Source organism: Anolis carolinensis, chromosome 2, assembly GCF_035594765.1.
Source record: "Anolis carolinensis isolate JA03-04 chromosome 2, rAnoCar3.1.pri, whole genome shotgun sequence".
Taxonomy (NCBI): Eukaryota; Metazoa; Chordata; class Lepidosauria; order Squamata; family Dactyloidae; genus Anolis; species Anolis carolinensis.
The window spans coordinates 243,413,319-243,432,911 of record NC_085842.1 but is presented as its reverse complement, the minus strand read 5'-3'; the positions used below and the strand labels follow the sequence as shown (position 1 = coordinate 243,432,911).

General features: G+C 41.7%; 1 protein-coding gene across 1 annotated transcript in view; it reads right to left on the bottom strand.

Annotated features, from left to right (window-relative positions):
- The window catches only part of pgm5 (phosphoglucomutase 5), a 65,775-nt gene extending 49,317 nt beyond the window's left edge, over positions 1 to 16,458 (bottom strand). Inside the window, exons 1-4 of the mRNA XM_003216486.4 lie at positions 16,065 to 16,458; positions 2,394 to 2,556; positions 1,589 to 1,735; positions 446 to 571 (exon numbers count right to left, since the gene is read on the bottom strand). Of these exons, the coding sequence (XP_003216534.1) occupies positions 446 to 571; positions 1,589 to 1,735; positions 2,394 to 2,556; positions 16,065 to 16,325 (697 nt within the window). The 5' untranslated portion in view covers positions 16,326 to 16,458. The remainder of the gene's footprint in view (positions 1 to 445; positions 572 to 1,588; positions 1,736 to 2,393; positions 2,557 to 16,064) is intronic.
- Between the last annotated feature and the right edge of the window lie 3,135 nt (positions 16,459 to 19,593).

Below are 19,593 nucleotides of genomic sequence, written 5' to 3'. Positions count from 1 at the left end.
GCTGCCATCTGCTCACCCACAGAAAATCATATTGAATAATTTATCTTATGTGGTCTATCAAACACAATTTTTTGAATCAGCACCCCAAATAACCCCAGGAGCAGGCCTAAAAATGAAGACACCAAGGTGCCCCCAGTTCCAGGTGTCACATGGAACGGCTCCGCTCAGGGGGAGGGAGGGAGGAGGAGAAGCAGCACTCAGGAGGCTTGCTGTCACGCCTTTCGTGGGTATTCATTCTCTCCCCTCCCGACATCCCCGTTGCCCTGGCGTTTCGCGAGACCAGTCATTCTCATTGCAACAGTGTGGTAATGGTGAGGTTGCAGACCATATTTTAGTTCTTGGGGACCACTGGTAGTCCATGGACCACAGATTGGGAACCACTGCTTCAAACCAACATTTTCGTTATGTTAATATTGTATATGTTGCATCAAAAAGTCCTCCTTACCTCCATTCATAGCATCGATTCTGATCTTGAGTTGATTTGGCCCCGTTAGCAAGCTTCTAATGGCACTGAAGTCAAAGATAGTCCGCAGAAGGTTGAGGTAGACTTCCACTGAGTCTATTATCTCAACTACACATATAAAGGAAGAGAAATTTGTAGTCAGTCAATATATTTTACTTTTGAATCTGTTCCACGAGCCTAACAGGATCAAACAGTTACACAATGACTCAGGCAAGGCCCATTAATCAAATACATCAAGCATATGCACATAAAGCTATTACTGTCAAATATGTCAAACAACTGATGTTGTCAATGTTCGTTGTTGGGTTTAAACATGAAGGCAAGACAAAGGACAAGCTTGAACTGTGTGTTTATACTGAGCACAATCTATCCAACACACCAAATGTGTGGAAATGTTAAGGACATGCTCAAATATTTCCCATGATATCAAGTCAGATGTGGTGCTTAGTTGTGGCTGGATCATATCTTTTTAAAAATTAGTCTGCTGTCTTTCAAAATAAATTGCTCAAGTCAGCACACAACTAACATCAGAACAAAAGAGGATTTAAAAACAACAACAGAATGTGGAAAACACAAACTGGAGCTATAAAAAGTCAAACAATGTACTCCAGTTCTTAATGTAATGCAATAACAAAGCCAACGATCAAGAAAATTCTGTAGAATAAAACAAATGCTGCAGAATGTAAATCTAAAACTGGACTGCCATCAAGCTAAAGCTAACAATTATAATGACTAGTGAAAAAGCTCTAGAATTTGAATGCATGAACTAGTGAAACAAAATAAGGTAACACAAATAATTAAGAGATTTGGCTAGTTGTCAGTCAGTCAGAATCTGAGTAATGTCAGCTAAAAATGGTACATCCTGTACTAATTATTCCCTTGATCAATTATTTCCCCATGTGATCATGGGAGAAAATTTTCCATACGATATGAAGGGCCAAGATTTCAACTTTGTTGATGCAAGAGCAGAAGGCTGGGAGACAGCAATTTAAACAGTGTGATAAAAAAGCCACGGTTCCCACCAACCATTTCCAATTTCAATTGCAAAACATTACCACACCAGCCAACAATCAAACTCTTTTAGTAATAACTTATAGATCCACTTTGCAAAAAAGAACAAAATACCCCGAAAAGGCTTGAACTTGTTCTCCAGATCAAACTCTTGTCTTCCTAGTCGAGATAAGTCAATTCTCAAGTCAGGACAAATGGCATATTCTTCGAGAGTTTTGCTGATTTGGTAAATTTTGTCAGAAACAGCATCTGGAGCTGGTCCTGAAGATATACATATACATAAACTAAGTATTAGTAACTGAATATACTCAGAAAAATTGCTTGATGAAGAGAAATTTTTCTCTTGATAAGAACATACATTTCTTTGTTCATTTACTTACTGAACTTTTATCTTACTTTTCTCCCAAAATAAGATTCATATAATGGTGTATTAAGTATAATTAAATGCAGATGTAAAATAGAATTTCAGGACATTCAAGTTCTATCATAGATCTTTTGGCCTCTGAAATGCTTCCCATAAGAACTGTCCTGAACTATAATTCCATTCTTCTGAAAACATAAATCAAACCCCTTGGGTTGAATGTCTCAGTAAGTATAGAATCATAGAATAATAGAGTTGGAAGAGACCACAAGGGCTATCTAGTCCAACCCCCTGCAAGAGATGCCAAACACGCACACAGACAAAAGGTTATAAAGTATGAACTTTCTAAAAACAAGCTGCCAGAACATTCAGATCTTCTGTATACTTAATATTTTGCACAAAATAGCCTACAACTATTAAAAAGATAGGATTCTTTGAAAAAAGAAGATACATATATTTAAAGCTATACATAACTTTAAGAATTGTATGCTTGTAACCAAGCTCATTTCATCTTCAACCGCTTTTTAAAACTATAATGACTTTGTTTTTCATACATACCTCCATTGGCAACATTAAACTTGACACCAAACTCGCCTGCAGGGCCTGCAGGACAGTGACTAGCGGTCAAAATAATCCCTCCAGCTGCTTTGACCTTTCTGATAACACATGATACAGCAGGGGTAGATAAAATGCCATTCTGCCCAATAATCAATCTTCCAATCTAAGTGGACCAGGGAAAAGAATAAAGTCACATTTAGCTAAATGCAGAATGATTCTGAAACTTGTTCTCACCTGATTTTTTAAAGGAAAAAGAAGAAGAACATTTGACTCCAAACATAATAACACAGCCAGAAGTCCACTAGCTACAGTTAATAACTAAATGAAAAATGCAAAACTATATAAAATCAACCAGTAAGAACAAGGCTTTAAACTCATTAATTCTGATTCAACAAGTGATTTGTATGCAGAAACTAGCTTTATGCAGGCATAGGTGAAGTGTGCACACAAATGTGCATGTGAATGCTCATTTGTATTCATGTACATGGCTTGGCCACCTCAAGCCGCTACTTGTTGTGTCCAATTATTCCTGGATCAAAGTCTATAACTGAAATGATATAATAAATAATAATAAAATACTTTATTTCTAGACCACCCTCTCTCCCCAAAGGGTCTCAGGGTGGTTTATAGACACAAAACAAAAAGATAAACATTCAGTGCCTCAAATGAGTACAAATATATCAAAATAATCCAAGATCATGCACAGTAACAACAGTAAACTTACAACAAAGAATTAAGCATTGAGGTGAAAAAAAAAACCAATCCAATAAGATAGTGGTTCTCAATCTGGGGTCCCCAGATGTTTTGGCCTTCAACTCCCAGAAATCCTAGCCAGTTTACCAGCTGTTAGGATTTCTGGGAGTTGAAGGCCAAAAACATCTGGGGACCCCTGGTTGAAAACCACTGCAATAAGACATAGTAAACTAAAACATGAATAAAACATTACAACATATACCCTAAAAGCAATTAAGATACAATTACATTAAAATGGCTTTAAAATGGCTAACATAATCTTCGTTTAAGATGTATCGTAGCAGCCATAAAATACAAGTGGCTAGCCAGCATTCCAATGGGTTAAAGCAGGGGTCCCCAAACTAAGGCCCGGGGGCCACATGCAGCCCATCGAAGCCATTTATCCAGCCCCCACGGCACAAAGTCCCCGTTGGGGAGATGGTGGCGGGGTATAAATAAAGTTTTATTATTATTATTATTAAAGGCAGAAGGGGGTTGGGCTAAATGACCCAAGGGTTCTCTTCTTCTCTTCCTATTATTATTATTATTATTATTATTATTATTATTATTATTATTATTATTATTAACATTGAGGCTGGGAGGCCATCTGTCAGGGGTGCTTTGCTTGTGTTTTTGGTGCCCAAAAGCAGAAGGGGATTGGACTCAATGGCCCAAAGGGTCTCTTCCAATCCCTATTATTATTATTATTATTATTATTATTATTATTATTATTATTATTGCTTGTTGGACAACTATAGTCCGGCCCTCCAACAGTCCGAAGGATCGTGAACTGGCCCCCAGTTTAAAAAGTTTGGGGACCCCTGGGTTAAAGTGTCCTAGTCCTCTTCCTCTCCATACGCTGAAGTGCATAAGTGTGTTTTCAGAAGTTTCTGAAAGGAGAGGAGGGTGGTAACTTCCAGTGGGCTACCAATCTCAAATTAAAATAAACTTAAATGTACAAAACATTATAGAAAAACAAATATTAACATAACTTTTTGTAGGTGTGTGTCTTTAATTAATTTCTGATTTACGGTGGCCATAGGGCAGTGGTTTCTTGGCATAATTTATTCACACTCACTATCCTCTAAGTGAGTGTGAGTTGCGCAAGGTTCAAATCCCTGTTTGACCATTGAAACCTAGTGGGTTTCCATGGTCAAACAGGGATTTGAACCTTGGTTTCCTGGTATCCTAATCCAACACTCAAACCACTACACTGTGCTTGTGCCCTAATATAACTTTTCATTTAATTAAATTAACCTAGCCAGTGTGGTATAGTGGTTTAGCATTGAACGCTGGATGCTGGACACCAGGGTTCGATTCCTTACTCGGCCATGAAAACTCACTGGATAACCTTGGCCAAGTCACATGGTTTAAGCCCCAGAAAATCCCATGATAGGTTTGTCTTAGTCATCACAAGACAGAAATGACTTGACAGTACACATAACAACAACATTCACTTAAAATATTTCAGAGCAACCGTTTAATTTCGCCATGATATAAATTAAGCACCTAATATTACCAAGAAAAGTCTCACCTTAGCTATCCTGGTCAGTGAACTAGGTAGAGGCAAAGGTAAAGGTTTCCCCTGACGTTAAGTCCAGTCGTGTCCGACTCTGGGGGTTGGTGCTCATCTCGATTTCTAAGCCGAAGAGCCAGCATTACCCATAGACACCTCCAAGGTCATGTGGCCAGCATGACTGCATGGAGAGCCGTTACCTTCCCGCCAGAGTGGTACCTATTGATCTACTCACATTTTGCATGTTTTCGAACTGCTAGGTTGGCAGAAGCTGGAGCTAACAGCAGGTGCTCACTCTGCTCCCCGGATTCGAACCTGTGACCTTTTGGTCTGCAAGTTCAGCAGGTCAGCGCTTTAACATACTGCGCCACCAGGGGCTCCAGTGAACTACCTCCACTAAAATAAATGGGGGAAAAATATCCTATGGATGTGCCAAAAATAATGTAAAATCATGCTTGGTATGATCATACTAGTAACCTGTCACCAGCTAAGATACCTAGTTAGCCCCATAACAGTAACAAATGCATAGGTAGTACTAAATGGAAATCGGCCAGTTCCCCACAAAGCTGCAAGAATGTGAAGCATGTGAATTTAACTAAGCTCAGATCCTTAATTGGCATAAGAAGGAACAGACATCATCTGCCTTTCAGGGTGGCCTTTTAGCTGGATCAAAGAGATGACTAACTGCAAGGACCTGTTGCTTCCCTCGAATCAGATTTCTGTGTTAAAAATAAAGGCCAGGAGTACAGTGCATTTCAGAACACTCTGGCTTGCGAGACTACATTTGCCAAAGATAGTGTGAATCAATACTGTTCGACCTAGGCATGTCTCATCCCATTCTTTTAATATGATAACATTTCAGTGCATAGTTATTAACAACTGACTCAGTATATTTGGCACTAAATAGAAGGGAACTAAGGACTATGATTTCACAGTATTGTTTAACTAGTACTTTAACTTAATATGGAAGTAGCCCTCCAGCCTAATACATCATTTATCTGGTATGATAATGCAACATGACAGAAAGAAAAAATGTATTCCATGGGGGAAAGGCCTTAATGTAATATCAATTTCTGAAAGAGAAAGACATTGAAAATTGTTGAAGACTATTGAAAATACACATACATGTTCTATTATAGTCTCTAATAGAACATGTATGTGCTTTTCATGTCTACTCAGTGTGACTTAAAAGTAAATCACATGTTGAACGCCAAGAGATCATAAGAAATTCCATTTTCTATGGTGTCCCCCTTTTGGTGAATGCATAGCTATCCCAGGGATTCTTCTTACCATAACTGTTATATAACAGATATAACTATTTTATTATGGGTTGCTGTGAGTTTTCTGGGCTGTATGATCATGTTCCAGTGGCATTCTCTCCTAGGAGAGAGGAGAGAATACTACTGGAACATAGCCATAAAGCCTGAAAAACCCACAGCAACCCAGGGATTCCGGCCATGAAAGCCTTCGATAAGATATTTTATTATGATAGTAATCTTTGTTTTAGAAAATAAGTCAACAGTAAACAGAGTTTGATAACTTCTGTGAAGTCTTGGCTCTGCCTTTCCCTCTCCTTTGCTTTAGTTCCCCGTGTTTATAGGTTTTCCCAATAGTGTAGATACCTCCCTTTGTATTAGTTTTTGGGTTATGCATAAATACCCCCTAGAGGCCAGCCTTAGTTGGTCTATTCCATTTGCCTGTACAGAGCACTCTTGCTAGACTCCTCCTTCTTTCTACAGCAGAGCTACTGTGACTAGAGGCTTGGGCACTGTCTGATAATCCTAGGCCCAAGCAATCCAAAATAGGCATCCTTAGCACCTGCATTCAGCAGTATTAATATGCCACCAGTCCCTGAGACAACAGAAGCTTTTGACTAGCTTAAGTTTCACAAGAAAGAAGTCTGAGACAGTTTATGAACACCAGCTTGTAAACTATCCCTTTGCATCAGAGGCAAAAGACTTTCAAAGACTCCAGAGAGATGACTGCAACCAGCAAAATCTGGTGAAGTTAACCCTTTATTCATCTTGTTTTCAGTAAAACTCATTTTGGTTATCTTTTCACCTTGCCTAAAGTGCCTTGAAGGTATACAGATAGCCCTCGAGTAAAGCCAAACACTATAGTTTTTACCAAAGACTTGGGAGTGCCATCACAACTTCACTCACACTGCTTACCATAGTAAGGGATCACACAGGTTTCAGTGAATGAAATAAGTGCAACCATACCTCTCAACAAGTGTCAAATACTTCTGGTGTTAAAAAATATAAAGAGGGGTGGGTAATTTTTAATAGCCTGGAAGTCTATCTGTCTCACCCAGGATGCACCAGAGGTAGCACCAGGAAGCACCCACTTATAGAATCTGTAAGTTGATAAATACTCTAAAGCAAAAAAGAGGATCAATAGTTGTAAATGTGTGCCTATTGGTAAATTAAGGAAGAGTTAGGTAAGAATAAAAAAATGAGAAGTCTAATGTAAAACCAAACAAAGAAACAGGAAGGCAACACAAGCAACTAAATAATGAGGGAAGTCTGTGAGGAGAAGACTATAGTAACCAATACTGTACCAGAAATAAAAAGCATAGAACCCGACTATAATATGTTGCAAAAGCTGGATAGTATAGATGATAGGAAAAAAACAAACACATTTGAGATGTCGTTTTTGAGTTCTGCAGATATGGTGGACTGCTAGAAAATACATGTGTCCCAGAGCAAATTAGAAGCAAAGATTACTAACTTGAGGCTGTCGTACTTTGGCCATATCATGAAAGCCAGAAAACACTACCGATGTTTCACAAAGTGGAAGATGCATAGGTTTCTGTGGGTTGATGTGGCAACATGGACATGGTCCATCTCTTTTCCCTGTATTGATGAGTGCATGGAAAGGATGTTGGTGCCAGTATCCTGTCTGGACAGCAAATCAGGCCGAATGGGATCCAGTCTATCTGTCAAAACTGCTCTGAAGCTAAGGAGTATTTTGGAATTCCAACAAACCCCTGACTTTGCCTAGAAGTGGGGTAAAGCCTGTGGAGTCATTGGAAGTAGTGTGGTATCGTGAAGATAGCCAACCATTCATTTAATTTTGATGGTCATATCCTGTTACAAATAGTGAGGTATAAATTCCTAATAAACAAATACGGTGCAGCAGCAAGGTTAAATAAAGTGCATTTAACCTTACTTGAGCAGATGAAGCTTGAAAGAATACTAATCTGGATAATTTCTGACACTTTTTTTAGCTCTCAGCTATAAAGCATATTTTGAAAGTCCACATTTTTGATGTTCCAGTATTAGAAGAACTCAAAACTGTTTTAGTCATGTCTGGAACCGCCCAAAGGCACCTAAAAGGTAGTCTAAATCAGAGGTTTCAAATCACCCTGGAGAAAGACTGGTCAACCTATCTTTTTTCCCTAGGCAATTCAAATGTAACTGCTTATCAAGCAAAGAATTAGAAAACAAAATTGCATTTTACTAACCTGGACCATTAAGTTGCCCTTGATTATGTAAACAGATCCAAAGCTGAAATGAGTTAACAAGGTGTTGTAACAGGACAAGAAACAATAAAAACAAGCTTTATAATGTGAAACAGCACAAGTCGAGTTCCATTCCAGTTACTGCAATCTGATTGTTGATAAATTAATTTCTTCCTCTTCTACACAGACGCAGGTAAATAAAAAAATATCCCATCTGTCCATCTGAGAATTACTCTGAACAGTTTCAAGCAAATTCTTTGCCTATTAGAAGAGTTTTAAATGGCACCACTATTACTACTTTATTGGTTTTTAGTGGTGAACAACCTTTTCCTATTCCAGATTAGATTGATTTGTAAAATAACCAAGCTGTTTTATTTTTTAGAAGAGGGGAGAATTCAGAATATTTCCAAAGCAATCTCACTTCTGATGTTATCAGCACCTTATACTCATTCATCTTTCAAAGCTTTTCAATACATTCTCCAAAGTTCTACTTTTAAATTTATTAATGCTATTGTAGAAGCAGAAAAATCGAGCCACTCATTCCACCTTTGATAAGACATAAAAAAGAAATAGATAAACTCCTTATCTGGCATTCTGCTAGTATGCTAGGGTAAACCTTGGGAAATGAAGTACCCTCTCCCCGCTCCCCTTTCTCCTCTTGGTGCTAAAGTGCCTCCACTACTGCTCCTGAGGAGCTGTAGGTGGATAAATTGGTATTTTTCCTCTGGTTTGAATTTTAATCTGAGCTTTTTAAAGAGGCTTCTAAAAAGTTCATTCTAGCTCTGCTTTTTGAGACCTTTGGAAGCATCTCTCATTCTTTCCATGTTTCTACAGATGATTAAAAAAATAAAATTATACAACGAATTGTTTTGGAGTAGTTTTATCCTTTTATGGCTTCTTTTCTATCCTTGAAGCTGTTCTTGAAATCCTGCCACTTAACTCTAGATTATTAGTGCTGTCTTTAGCCTACGCTTTCTGCCAAATTGTATTCAAAGGGTGGAGAAAATATAAGGAATTTTTGACAGAACGTCACAGTTGAACTTTGCAATTAATTTGTAATTTGTTAGCCTTAGCCATTTTTTGCTTGTACAAAGTGTATTTTATGTTAATTTCCCATAAAACAAAACAACTTCATCTCCTGAAAAACAGGTAGGAAGGCTGTCATTCATCCTAACAATTCAAAATTCAATCCGCAGAATAGTATTTAAACAAAAAGCATGTGGGGCGGGGGGCAGTACTAATACAAACAAAGATGTAATTTTATACACTCACACACACATACCTGAGGAACATTTTGATTGTGTGTTCCTACATGGCAAGGAATTGGACTGGATGGTCTTGGTGGTCTATTCCAACATGTACATGCATGTGTGTATGTGAAACTCTTGTCTGCATTAGGCAGGCAAATGCTGAAGGCTTTGCCCAATTAGAAATTCAACTGACTAGCAGCTAAAAGGCAGGAAGAGGAGTGGTCAAAGAAAAGGTTGTTTTCTCTTTTCTTCACCAATCACCAATCAAGGGCAGAGAGTTCCACTGCCAAACAGCTTTCACAGTCAGGAAGTTCTTCCTGATGTTCAGGTGGAATCTCCTTTCCTGTAGTTTGAAGCCATTGTTCCGCGTCCTAGTCTCGAGGGCTGCAGAAAACAAGCTTGCTCCCTCCTCCCTATGACTTCCCCTCACATATTTGTATATGGCTATCATGTCTCCTCTCAGCCTTCTCTTCTGCAGGCTAAACATGCCCAGCTCTTTAAGCCGCTCCTCATAGGGTTTGTTCTCCAGACCCTTGATCATTTTAGTTGCCCTCCTCTGGACGCTTTCCAGCTTGTCAACATCTCCCTTCAACTGTGGTGCCCAGAACTGGACACAGTATTCCAGGTGTGGCCTGACCAAGGCAGAATAGAGGGGTAGCATGACTTCCCTGGATCTAGACGCTATACCCCTATTTATGCAGGCCAGAATCCCATTGGCTTTTTTCGCCGCCGCATCACATTGCCATTGCCAACCTCCATGTTCAGAACAGCATGCTTACCTGAAATCTTGTTTGAAAGGCAAGATAAAAATAATTTAAATAACAAAATACCAGCTTTTGGGAGACAACTGTGTTAGAAGTTTATTGTCCATGTATCTTGCCAGGGGGTCTTGAAAATATATTCTTAGGATATTTCATGGAGTAGGTAACCTGGTGCCCTCCATATTTAGGGACTAATTCAAATGCATGCTCTCCCAGCTACAGGTTAATCAGTTCCAGAGACGATATTCCAGAACCTCTATAATACATTTTGAAGCTATACAAAGGGCTGAAAAAAGATGAATAATCACTCCTTGTAGTTCCACTGAGAATAGCATTTCTATCTCTAGATTAGTGGTTCCCAACCTGTGAGTCCCCAGATGTTTTGGCCTTCAAGTCCCAGAAATCCCAGAAATCCTAGCAGATAGTAAACTGGCTGAGATTTCTGAAAGTTGTAGGCCAAAACACCTGGAGACCCACAGGTTGAGAATCACTGCTCTGGCTCAATCACATTGCAGTCTAGTGTAACTACTGTTCTTATAAGACTTGGCAATTTACCATGCAAGTGATGGGGCAAGCATCATGTCCAAAACAGAAGGCTCAGGAAGCAACACAAATCTCTTGCCTTTGTTTCTCCAAAGAACTATAGCAATCGTCTTGGTTTTCAACACTTCTAATAAATTAACATCCATAAAAGCCTTTTTGGCAGGATTAGCTTAGACCTTGATATTTTGCTAGCTATTTGCTGCCTGTATGATATTGCATATCCTTACATCATCCCTTCTTCCAAATTGTGCTTTGCAACAGACCACCTCCCATAACAACTTCAGCCTATGCTTCTTGAAAAGGAATAGTCCAGTTTGAGAAGTTATGAAGAAAACACAGATGGTCCAGATGGACTGCTTTGTGATAGAAGCTCTGAGGAGATTGATGTAAGCAGTAGTTTGATATGTCAACAGGGCAAATGGCTGGAGATGTGGTTGAAATCACTATAAAACCATCAAGCTAGGTTATTCCAAAATTCTGCAAAACAAAACAACCAAACCAAACCATGCTACAGGCTATCAAAAAAGAAGATAGTTCTTTAGGTCCTATTCCCTTAGGCTTTCCATTTCCAAAATATGCACCACAAAACTGAATGCCTCATTATTATCAGCACAAAGTATTGTACCTATGCTCATATCCTTTAGGTGTTCTCTCTCTCTATCCAAAGCATGATAAGAAACCAGCAAAAATATAGTCTGTATTCAAAGTACCATCTTGAACCAAATGTTGATCCAAAACTATATTCCTGTTCCAATGCCACTCTATAACCCTCTTAATTAATTTTACTGTTTATTTTTCAGTTCTGCTGTTTTCTGGAAGCCAAACATAGGGTGAGGCATGCTCAAATGCAGCCTCAGTCTAGGGAAATAATGAGATGAAAATAATTAATGGACATAGTGTCTGAATGGGTGAGGCAGGGCCATGGGTGGGGTTCATGCAACTGGTATAATAGAAAGTTGAACATTTAGATCATCAAGGAGTGGTTACAGTAGATTAAAGGATAAAATAGAGCAACAAATTGTCTGGGAATCTCTTGAGTATTGTAAAGGGCGAGTATTAAGAGAAAAACAATACAGGGTAGAGAATAAATACTTAGGAATTGTGTTAAACGTTATTGCCTCTTGTCCTATGTAAAGCGTGCACTTTGCCAGTGAATTCACTGGATTTTTATGCAACACTGGAACACAACTGGACTGCATCTATATTCTGTTTGTAGAAAGCAAGCTTTCTGGAGCTGACAACTTTCATTGCTAGCACAAATGTTTATAAGATACGTTTGTATGACTCACCATTGAAATGTAAACATTTATGGTATCTAAATGTTATTTCAACATGGATTTCAGATGGAAGAGGAAATCTCCAAGCTGAAACTAAAGCTTTCTGAAACTAGAACAAGCCAAACAGCAGGCACCACTGAATCAATTTCTTTACACAATTTCCCCTCTACTCCAACATACAGGAGCACAACTACTTTCAATGAACACATATTTAGGAGTTCAGGCAGGCTTTACAAGAAAGGGTGAGGAAGCAAGTGGTGCCAGATAGTTTGATGCCATACGCAGATAAGAGCTTCAGCATGCAACACATGATTTTTTGAGGGGGAGGATAGAGGAATTGAATGAGTGGGGGCAACAGCTGACAGGTGTGCAAGGTTCGAAATACATGGCCTTTATGATAGGTGCATGGGGCACATGGGAATACAAAAGATCAGCCCAGAAACAGCAATGGACACTGTGGTTCCTAAGGACCCATGAAAACATGAAGCCAGCACTAAGCTCTTTTGACTGCTAACTAAACAATATGTCATTTACTTCATAACTTCCTATCAAATTGGAAAGGTTACACAGAACTTTTTAAAAGGGGGGGGCACTTAAATATAATTCACTTGACAATCTAGTTTAGTTGGTCTTAATTGACCTGCAACTAAATATTACATCTATTTGTTTAGGGGAAATGCCATTATAGAACTTTTAAGGAAATACAGTCCACACTCTGTAGCCATCCATCCAGCCTCTGCTTAAAAACCTTCGAAGAATGGAAGTCCACCACACTTCGAGGCAGCATGTTTCCGCTACCAAACAACTCTTACAATCAGGAAGTTCTTCCTAATGTTTAGGTGGAAACTTTTTTCCTACAATTTGAATCCATTGCAGAGCAGCAGAGAGGAACCTTGCCCCCTCCTCAATGAAACATCCTTTCAAATATTTAAACATCACTATCATGTCCCTCAGCTCCCAAATCTGCTCCTCATAGGGCTTGACTTCTAGATCTTCTATCATTTGGGTTGCCTTCCTTTGAACAGCTTCTCAAATTGAATTGAGCTATACACAGAACTCCAGGTGTGGTCTATCCAACACAGAATAGAGGGGTACTATGACTTACCTCAATCTAGATCAGTGGTTTCCAACCTGTGGTCCGTGGACCGGATTCAGTATGGCTAACCTGAGATGGTTTAATCAACTGATTTTAAAGCGGTGGTAGCTGATTTTAGTGTTTATATTATAGTTTATGTTCCAGAGATGAATATTTGCCGTATATATGTTATGCTCTGCCCTGAGTCCTCTTCGGGGTGAGAAGGGCAGAATATAAATGTTTTAGGAATTCATGCCTAAAATGGACTGGAAATCAGAGGATTTGCCATTCTCTGGTTTTGGAGCTAATGCCAAAAGAGAGCTAGAAATCATGAGAAATTATCACAAAGGACAAGCTCACTGCACACTTACAGCTGATGATTAGTGATAAAGTTGCAGGATTTCCCATTCTTTGATCCAGGGATTAATGCCTAAAAATAAGTTGGAAAGAATCCCCTCACTGCACACCTACAGCGGATCAAGTCAGTGACAAATTCACAGGATTTCCTAGGGCCCTTCCACACAGACATATAACCTAGAATATTGGCAGATTATCCACAATATGCTTTGAACTGGATTATCTGAGTCCACACTGCCATATAATCCAGTTCAATGTGGATTTTACATAGCTGTGTGGAAAGGGCCCCATTCTCTGGTAGTGGAATTAATGCCTAAAAGTGAGTTAGAAAGAATCCCCTCAATGCACACCTACAGTGGATGATATCAGTGATAAATTCACAGGATTTTCTATTCTCTGGTCTTGGAATTAATACCTAAAGTGTGCTGGAAATCACGGGATTTGCCGTTCTCTGGTTTTGAAGCTAATGCCTAAAGCAGACTAGAAATAGAAGATTTTCCGTTCTCTGTCCTGGAGTTAATGTCTAAAGAAGGCTAAAAGAATCCTCTCAGCACACACCTACAGCTGATGTTTAGTGATAAAGTTGCAGGATTTCCCTTTCTCTGCTCCAGGAGTTAGTGCCTCAAAGTAAGTTGAAAAGAATCCCCTCAGGGCACACCTACAGTGGACGATATCAGTGACAAATTCACAGCATTTACTATTCTTTGGTCCTGGAATTAATGCCGAAAATGGAGAAGAAATAATGTCCTCACCACACATCTACAGCAGATATCAGTGATAAATTTGCAGCCTTGCCATTCCCTGGTCCTGGGATTAATGCTAAAAGAGGGCTAGTAAGAATCCCCTCACCACACACCTACAGCAGAGGATATCAGTAATATAATTGCAAGATTTCCCATTCTCTGGTCTTGGAATTAACACCTAAAAGTGAGTTGGAAAGAATCTCCTCTCCACACATCTACAGCAGATGGCATCAGTGACAAATTCACAGGATTTGCCATTCTCTGGTCTTGAAATTAACAGCTAAAGTGTGCTGAAAATCACAGGATTTGCCATCCTCCGGTTCTGGAGCGAATGCCTAAAGTAGACTGGGCCAACTAATACCTCCCAACAAAGGATGCCTACAGGCAGGAATCAGCCAGGCTTTGAAGCTGCAAGGCTATTCATTGCTAATCAAGGTGGCCAGTTGCAACATTCACACTTGCCTCCAACATACAAGAGTTCTTACTCCCACACTGGACCTTCCACAGATATATAACCCTCACTTGACTAGTTTCCAACAGACCTCACAACAGAGGACTTCTAGACATGAAACAATCAGGGCCAGCTAACACCTCCCAACAATGGATTCCCCCAGGCAGGAAGCGGCCAGGCTTTGAAGCTGCAAGGCTTTTCAATACTAATCAAGGTGATTAACTGCAACATTCACACCTGCCTCAAACAGACAAAGAGTTCTTTCTCCTACCCTGGACCTTCCACAGATATATAAACCTCACTTGACTGTTTCCAATATACATCACAACTTCTGAGGATGCCTGCCATAGATGTGGGTGAAACGTCAGGAGAGAATGCTTCTGGAACATGGCCATACAGTCCAGAAAACTCACAGCAACCCACTGGAAATTGAAAGCTTTGCCATTCTCTGACCCCCTCACCACACACCTAGAGCAGGTGACATTAGTCATAAAGTAGCAGGATTTTCCATTCTCTGCTCTTGGAGTTAATGCCTGAAGTAGACTGGAAACAGAAAGATTTCCCATTCTCTGCTCATAGAGTTAGTGTCTAAATAGAGTTCGAACAGTGGTTCTCAACCTGGGGGTTGGGACCCCTGGGGTGATCATGAGGGAGGGTCAGAGGAGTCACCAAAGACTAGTATTTTTGTTGGCCATGGGAGTTCTGTGTGGGAAGTTTGGCCCAATTCTATTGTTGGTAGGGTTCAAGACGCAAACTATAAATCCCAGCAACTACAAGTCCCAAATGTCAAGGTCTATTTTCACCCAAACTCCACCAGTGTTCAAATTTGGGCATATTGAGTATTTGTGCCAAGTTTGGTCCAGATCCATCATTGTTTGGAGTCCACTGCTCTCTGGATGTAGCTGAACTACAACTCCAAAAATCAAGGTCAATGCCCACCAAACTCTATTTTCTGTTGGTTGTGGGAGTTCTGTGTGCCAAGTTTGACTCGTTGGTGGAGTTCAAAATGCTCTTTGATTGTAGCTGAACTATAAATCCCAGCAACTAAAACTCTCAAATGACAAAATCATTTCAATCAGTATTCAAATTTGGGCCTATTGGGTATTTGTGCCAAATGTGGTCCAGTGAATGAAAATACATCCTGCATATCAGATATTGACATGACGATTCATAACAGGAGCAAAATGACAGTGATGAAGTAGCAAGGAAAATAATTCTATGGTTGGGAGTCACCACAACATGAGTGCCTAAAGCAGGTATGGACAAACTTGGGCTCTTCAGGTGTTTTGGACTTCAACTCCCATCATTCCTGGCCTCAGGCCCTTTCCTTTTCCCCCTCAGCCGCTTAAGCGGCTGAGGGGGAAAAGGAAAGGGCCTGAGGCCAGGAATGATGGGAGTTGAAGTCCAAAACACCTGAAGAGCCCAAGTTTGTCCATGCCTGGCCTAAAGTGAACTTGGGAGAGCTGGCTCCCCGGCTCCTTCCTTGCTTGCTTGCTTGCTTACCCCGTTGGCGGCAGCCATCTGCACGACGGCCTCGATGGCGGCCTTGCTGAAGTAGCGCCCGTCGCTGCCCACCACCAAGGTGCAGCCCTGCCGGTCGCGGAGGTCGACGGAGGAGAGCAGGCTCTGGATGAAGTTGGGCAGGTAGTTGCGCTGCCCCTCGAAGACCGCCGTGGGCCGGCGCAGACCCCCGCCGCCCGTGGGCCGCTGGTCCTCGAAGGGCGCCGTGGGCACCGTCAGCACCGGGATGGGGCTGCCCTCCATGGCGAGCCCGAGCCCTCCGGGGCAGAACAGAAAGAAAGGGCCTAGAGGGGCGCACCGGGTGCTCTCTCTCTCTCTCCTTCCTCGGGAAGCCCGAGGGGGCGGCTCGTCGGCCTCCCTGCCTCTCCCTCTTGTGAACAAGGCTCCACCGAGCCCTCCTCTCTAGCCCTCCTCCTCCTCCTCCTCCTCCTCCTCTTTGCCCTGCGCCAAGAATAACTCTCGCAAAGCCCGCTGCCAGGGAGGTGTCACCAGAGGCTGAGCGAGGGGAGGGGGCTTCCTCTCCCCTCCCCTCCCCTCCCCGCCAAACACGTTTGTTCCAGGGAATCACAGCCTGGCTGGCTGGCTGTCAGCCCTTCGCCCGCCTTGTCCGTTTTGAACAGAGCTTTGGCTTTGGATGTGCTTTGCTGGAAGGGACCTTTGGATACAAAAGGAAGGAAGGGGAAGGGGGAAAAGGAAGACAGGCAAGGGAAAAGAAGGGGAAGGGAGGGAAGGAAGAAGGAAAGACAGACAGAGGAAGGGAAGGCAAGAGAAGGGAGAAAAGACAGACAAGGGAAAGGAAGGAACGGGAAGGGGAAAAGGAAGACAGACCAGAGAAAAGAAGGGGAAGAGAGGGAAGGAAAAGGGAAAGACAGACAGAGGAAGGGAAGGGAAGAGAAGGGAAGAATGACAGGCAAGGGAAAGGAAGGAAGGAAGGAAGGAAGGAAGGAAGGAAGGAAGGAAGGAAGGAAGGAAGGAAGGAAGGAAGGAAGGAAGGAAGGAAGGAAGGGGAAGGGAGGGAAGGAAAAAGGAAAGACAGACAGAGGAAGGGAAGGGAAGAGAAGGGAAGAATGACAGGCAAGGGAAAGGAAGGAAGGAAGGAAGGGGAAGAGAGGGAAGGAAAAAGGAAAGACAGACAGAGGAAGGGAAGGGAAGAGAAGGGAAGAATGACAGGCAAGGGAAAGGAAGGAAGGGGGAATGGGAAAAGGAAGACAGACAAGGGAAAAGAAGGGGAAGGGAGGGAAGGAAGAAGGAAAGACAGACAGAGGAAGGGAAGGAAAACAAGGGAGAAAAGAGACAATGGAAAGGAAAGAAGGGGAAGGGAAGGAAGAAGGAAAGAAAGAGGAAGGAAAGGAAAGAGAAGGGGGACAAGACAGACAAGGGAAAGAAAGGAAGGGGAAGGGAAGGAAGAAGAAAAGAAAGACAGGAAGGAAAGGAAAGGAAAGAGAAGGGGAAAAGACAGACAAGGGAAAGGAAGGAAGGGGAAGGGAAGGAAGAAGGAAAGAAAGACAGAGGAAGGAAAGGAAAGAGAAGGGAAAAAAGAAAGACAAGCGAAAGGAAGGAAGGGGAAGGGAAGGACGAAGGAAAGAAAGACAGAGGAAGGAAAGGAAAGAGAAGGGAAAAAGAAAGAAGCGAATGGAAGGAAGGGGAAGGGAAGGAAGAATGAAAGAAAGACAGAGGAAGGAAAGGAAAGAGAAGGGAAAAATACAGACAAGGGAAAGGAAGGAAGGGGAAGGGAGGGAAGGAAAAAGGAAAGACAGGCAGACAGAGGAAGGAAAGGAAAGAGAAGGGAGAAAAGACAGACAAGGGCAAGGAAGGAAGACAGACAAGGGAAAAGAAGGGGAAGGGAGGGAAGGAAAAAGGAAAGACACACAGAGGAAGGAAAGGAAAGAGAAGGGAAAAAGAAAGAAGGGAAAGGAAGGAAGGGGAAGGGAAGGAAGAAGGAAAGAAAGACAGACAGAGGAAGAAAAGGAAAGAGAAGGGGGAAAAGACAGACAAGGGAAAGGAAGGAAGAAGGAAAGAAAGACAGACAGAGGAAGGAAAGGAAAGAGGAGGGAGGGATAGAAAACAGACAAGGGAAAGGAGAAAGGAAGGAAGAAAGAGGAAGGGAAGGAAAAAAAGGGAGGGAAGGAAGAAACCCTTCACTTGGCTTATCCATTTTGTACAAAGCCAGGCAGACCTTTCCAAGTCGACTGTGGATGTGCTTTGCTGGAAGGAACCTTTGGATAAAGCAGGAAGGAAGGGGAAGGGAAGGGGAAAAGAAGAAAGAAAGACAAGGGAAAGGAAGGAGAAGGAAAGGCAGGAGCCGGGAACAAAGACAGACAGAGGAAGGGAAGGGAAGGGAAGGAAAGAATGACAGACAAGGGGAAGGAGAAGGAAAGAAAGACAGACAGACAGAGGAAGGAAAGAAAAAAGGAGGGAAGGAAGTAGAAGGGAAGCAAGACAGACAAGTGAAAGGAAGGAGAAGGGAAGAAAGAAAGAGGAAGGGAAGGAAGCAGGAAAGAAAGACAGACAGACAAGGGAAAGGAATCACAAGGGAAGAAAGACAGACAAGGGAAAGCAAGAGGAAGGGATGGAAGGAGAAGGAAAGACAGAGAAAGGAAAGAGAAGGGAAGGAAGGAAAAGGGAAGGAAGACAGACAAGGGAAAGGAAGGAGAAGGAAAGAAAGGAAGAGGAAGGGAAGAAAGGGGAAGGGAAGAAATAATCCCTTCGTCCGGCTTGTCCATTTTGAACAAATCTAGTCAGACCTTTACAAGTGAGCTTTGGATGTGCTTTGCTGAAAGGGACCTTTGGATAAAGAAGGAAGGGAAGGGGAAGGGAGGAGATAGGAAGAAGGAGAAGAGAAGAAAGACAAACAAGGGAAAGGAAAAAGAAAGGAAGGAAGGCAAGTGAAAGGAAGGAAGAGGGAAGAAAGACAGCAGACAAGGGAAAGGAAGGAGAAGGGAAGAAAGACAGACAGATGGATAAGTGAAAGGAATGAGAAAGAAAGACAAGGGGAAGGAAGGGGAAGGGGAAGAAGGAGAAGGAAAGACAGACAGACAGACAGACAGACAGACAAAGGAAAGGAAGAAGAGAAGGAAGACAGACAAGGGAAAAGAAGAAAAACAGAAAGGGGAAGGGAAGGAAGAAAAAGGAAGAGAAGAAAGAAAGAGGAAGGGGGGAAAGTAAAAAGGAAGGAACAAAAGGAAAGGAAGAAGAGAGCCCAGGGTAATTTGAGGCTTAAGACTGGAGACCACGACCCTGTCTATACTGCCATATAAAGAATATGATGCAGTTCAGTGCAAGTTAGTGCATTTCACAGATCAGGTAAAATGTACATTAATATTCAAAATTGATTCCCTTGACATGAAGCACAATAGAGTCAGCCCCCAAGTTACAAACATCTGACTTCCAAACAACTCCTAGTTAAGAACAGGGGTGAGACAACAGGAAGTGAGAGAAATCTACCCCTAGGAAGGAAAATAACTCTTGAAAGAACAATTATCATGGGGAAAGGGGATCTCCACTGAAGGTT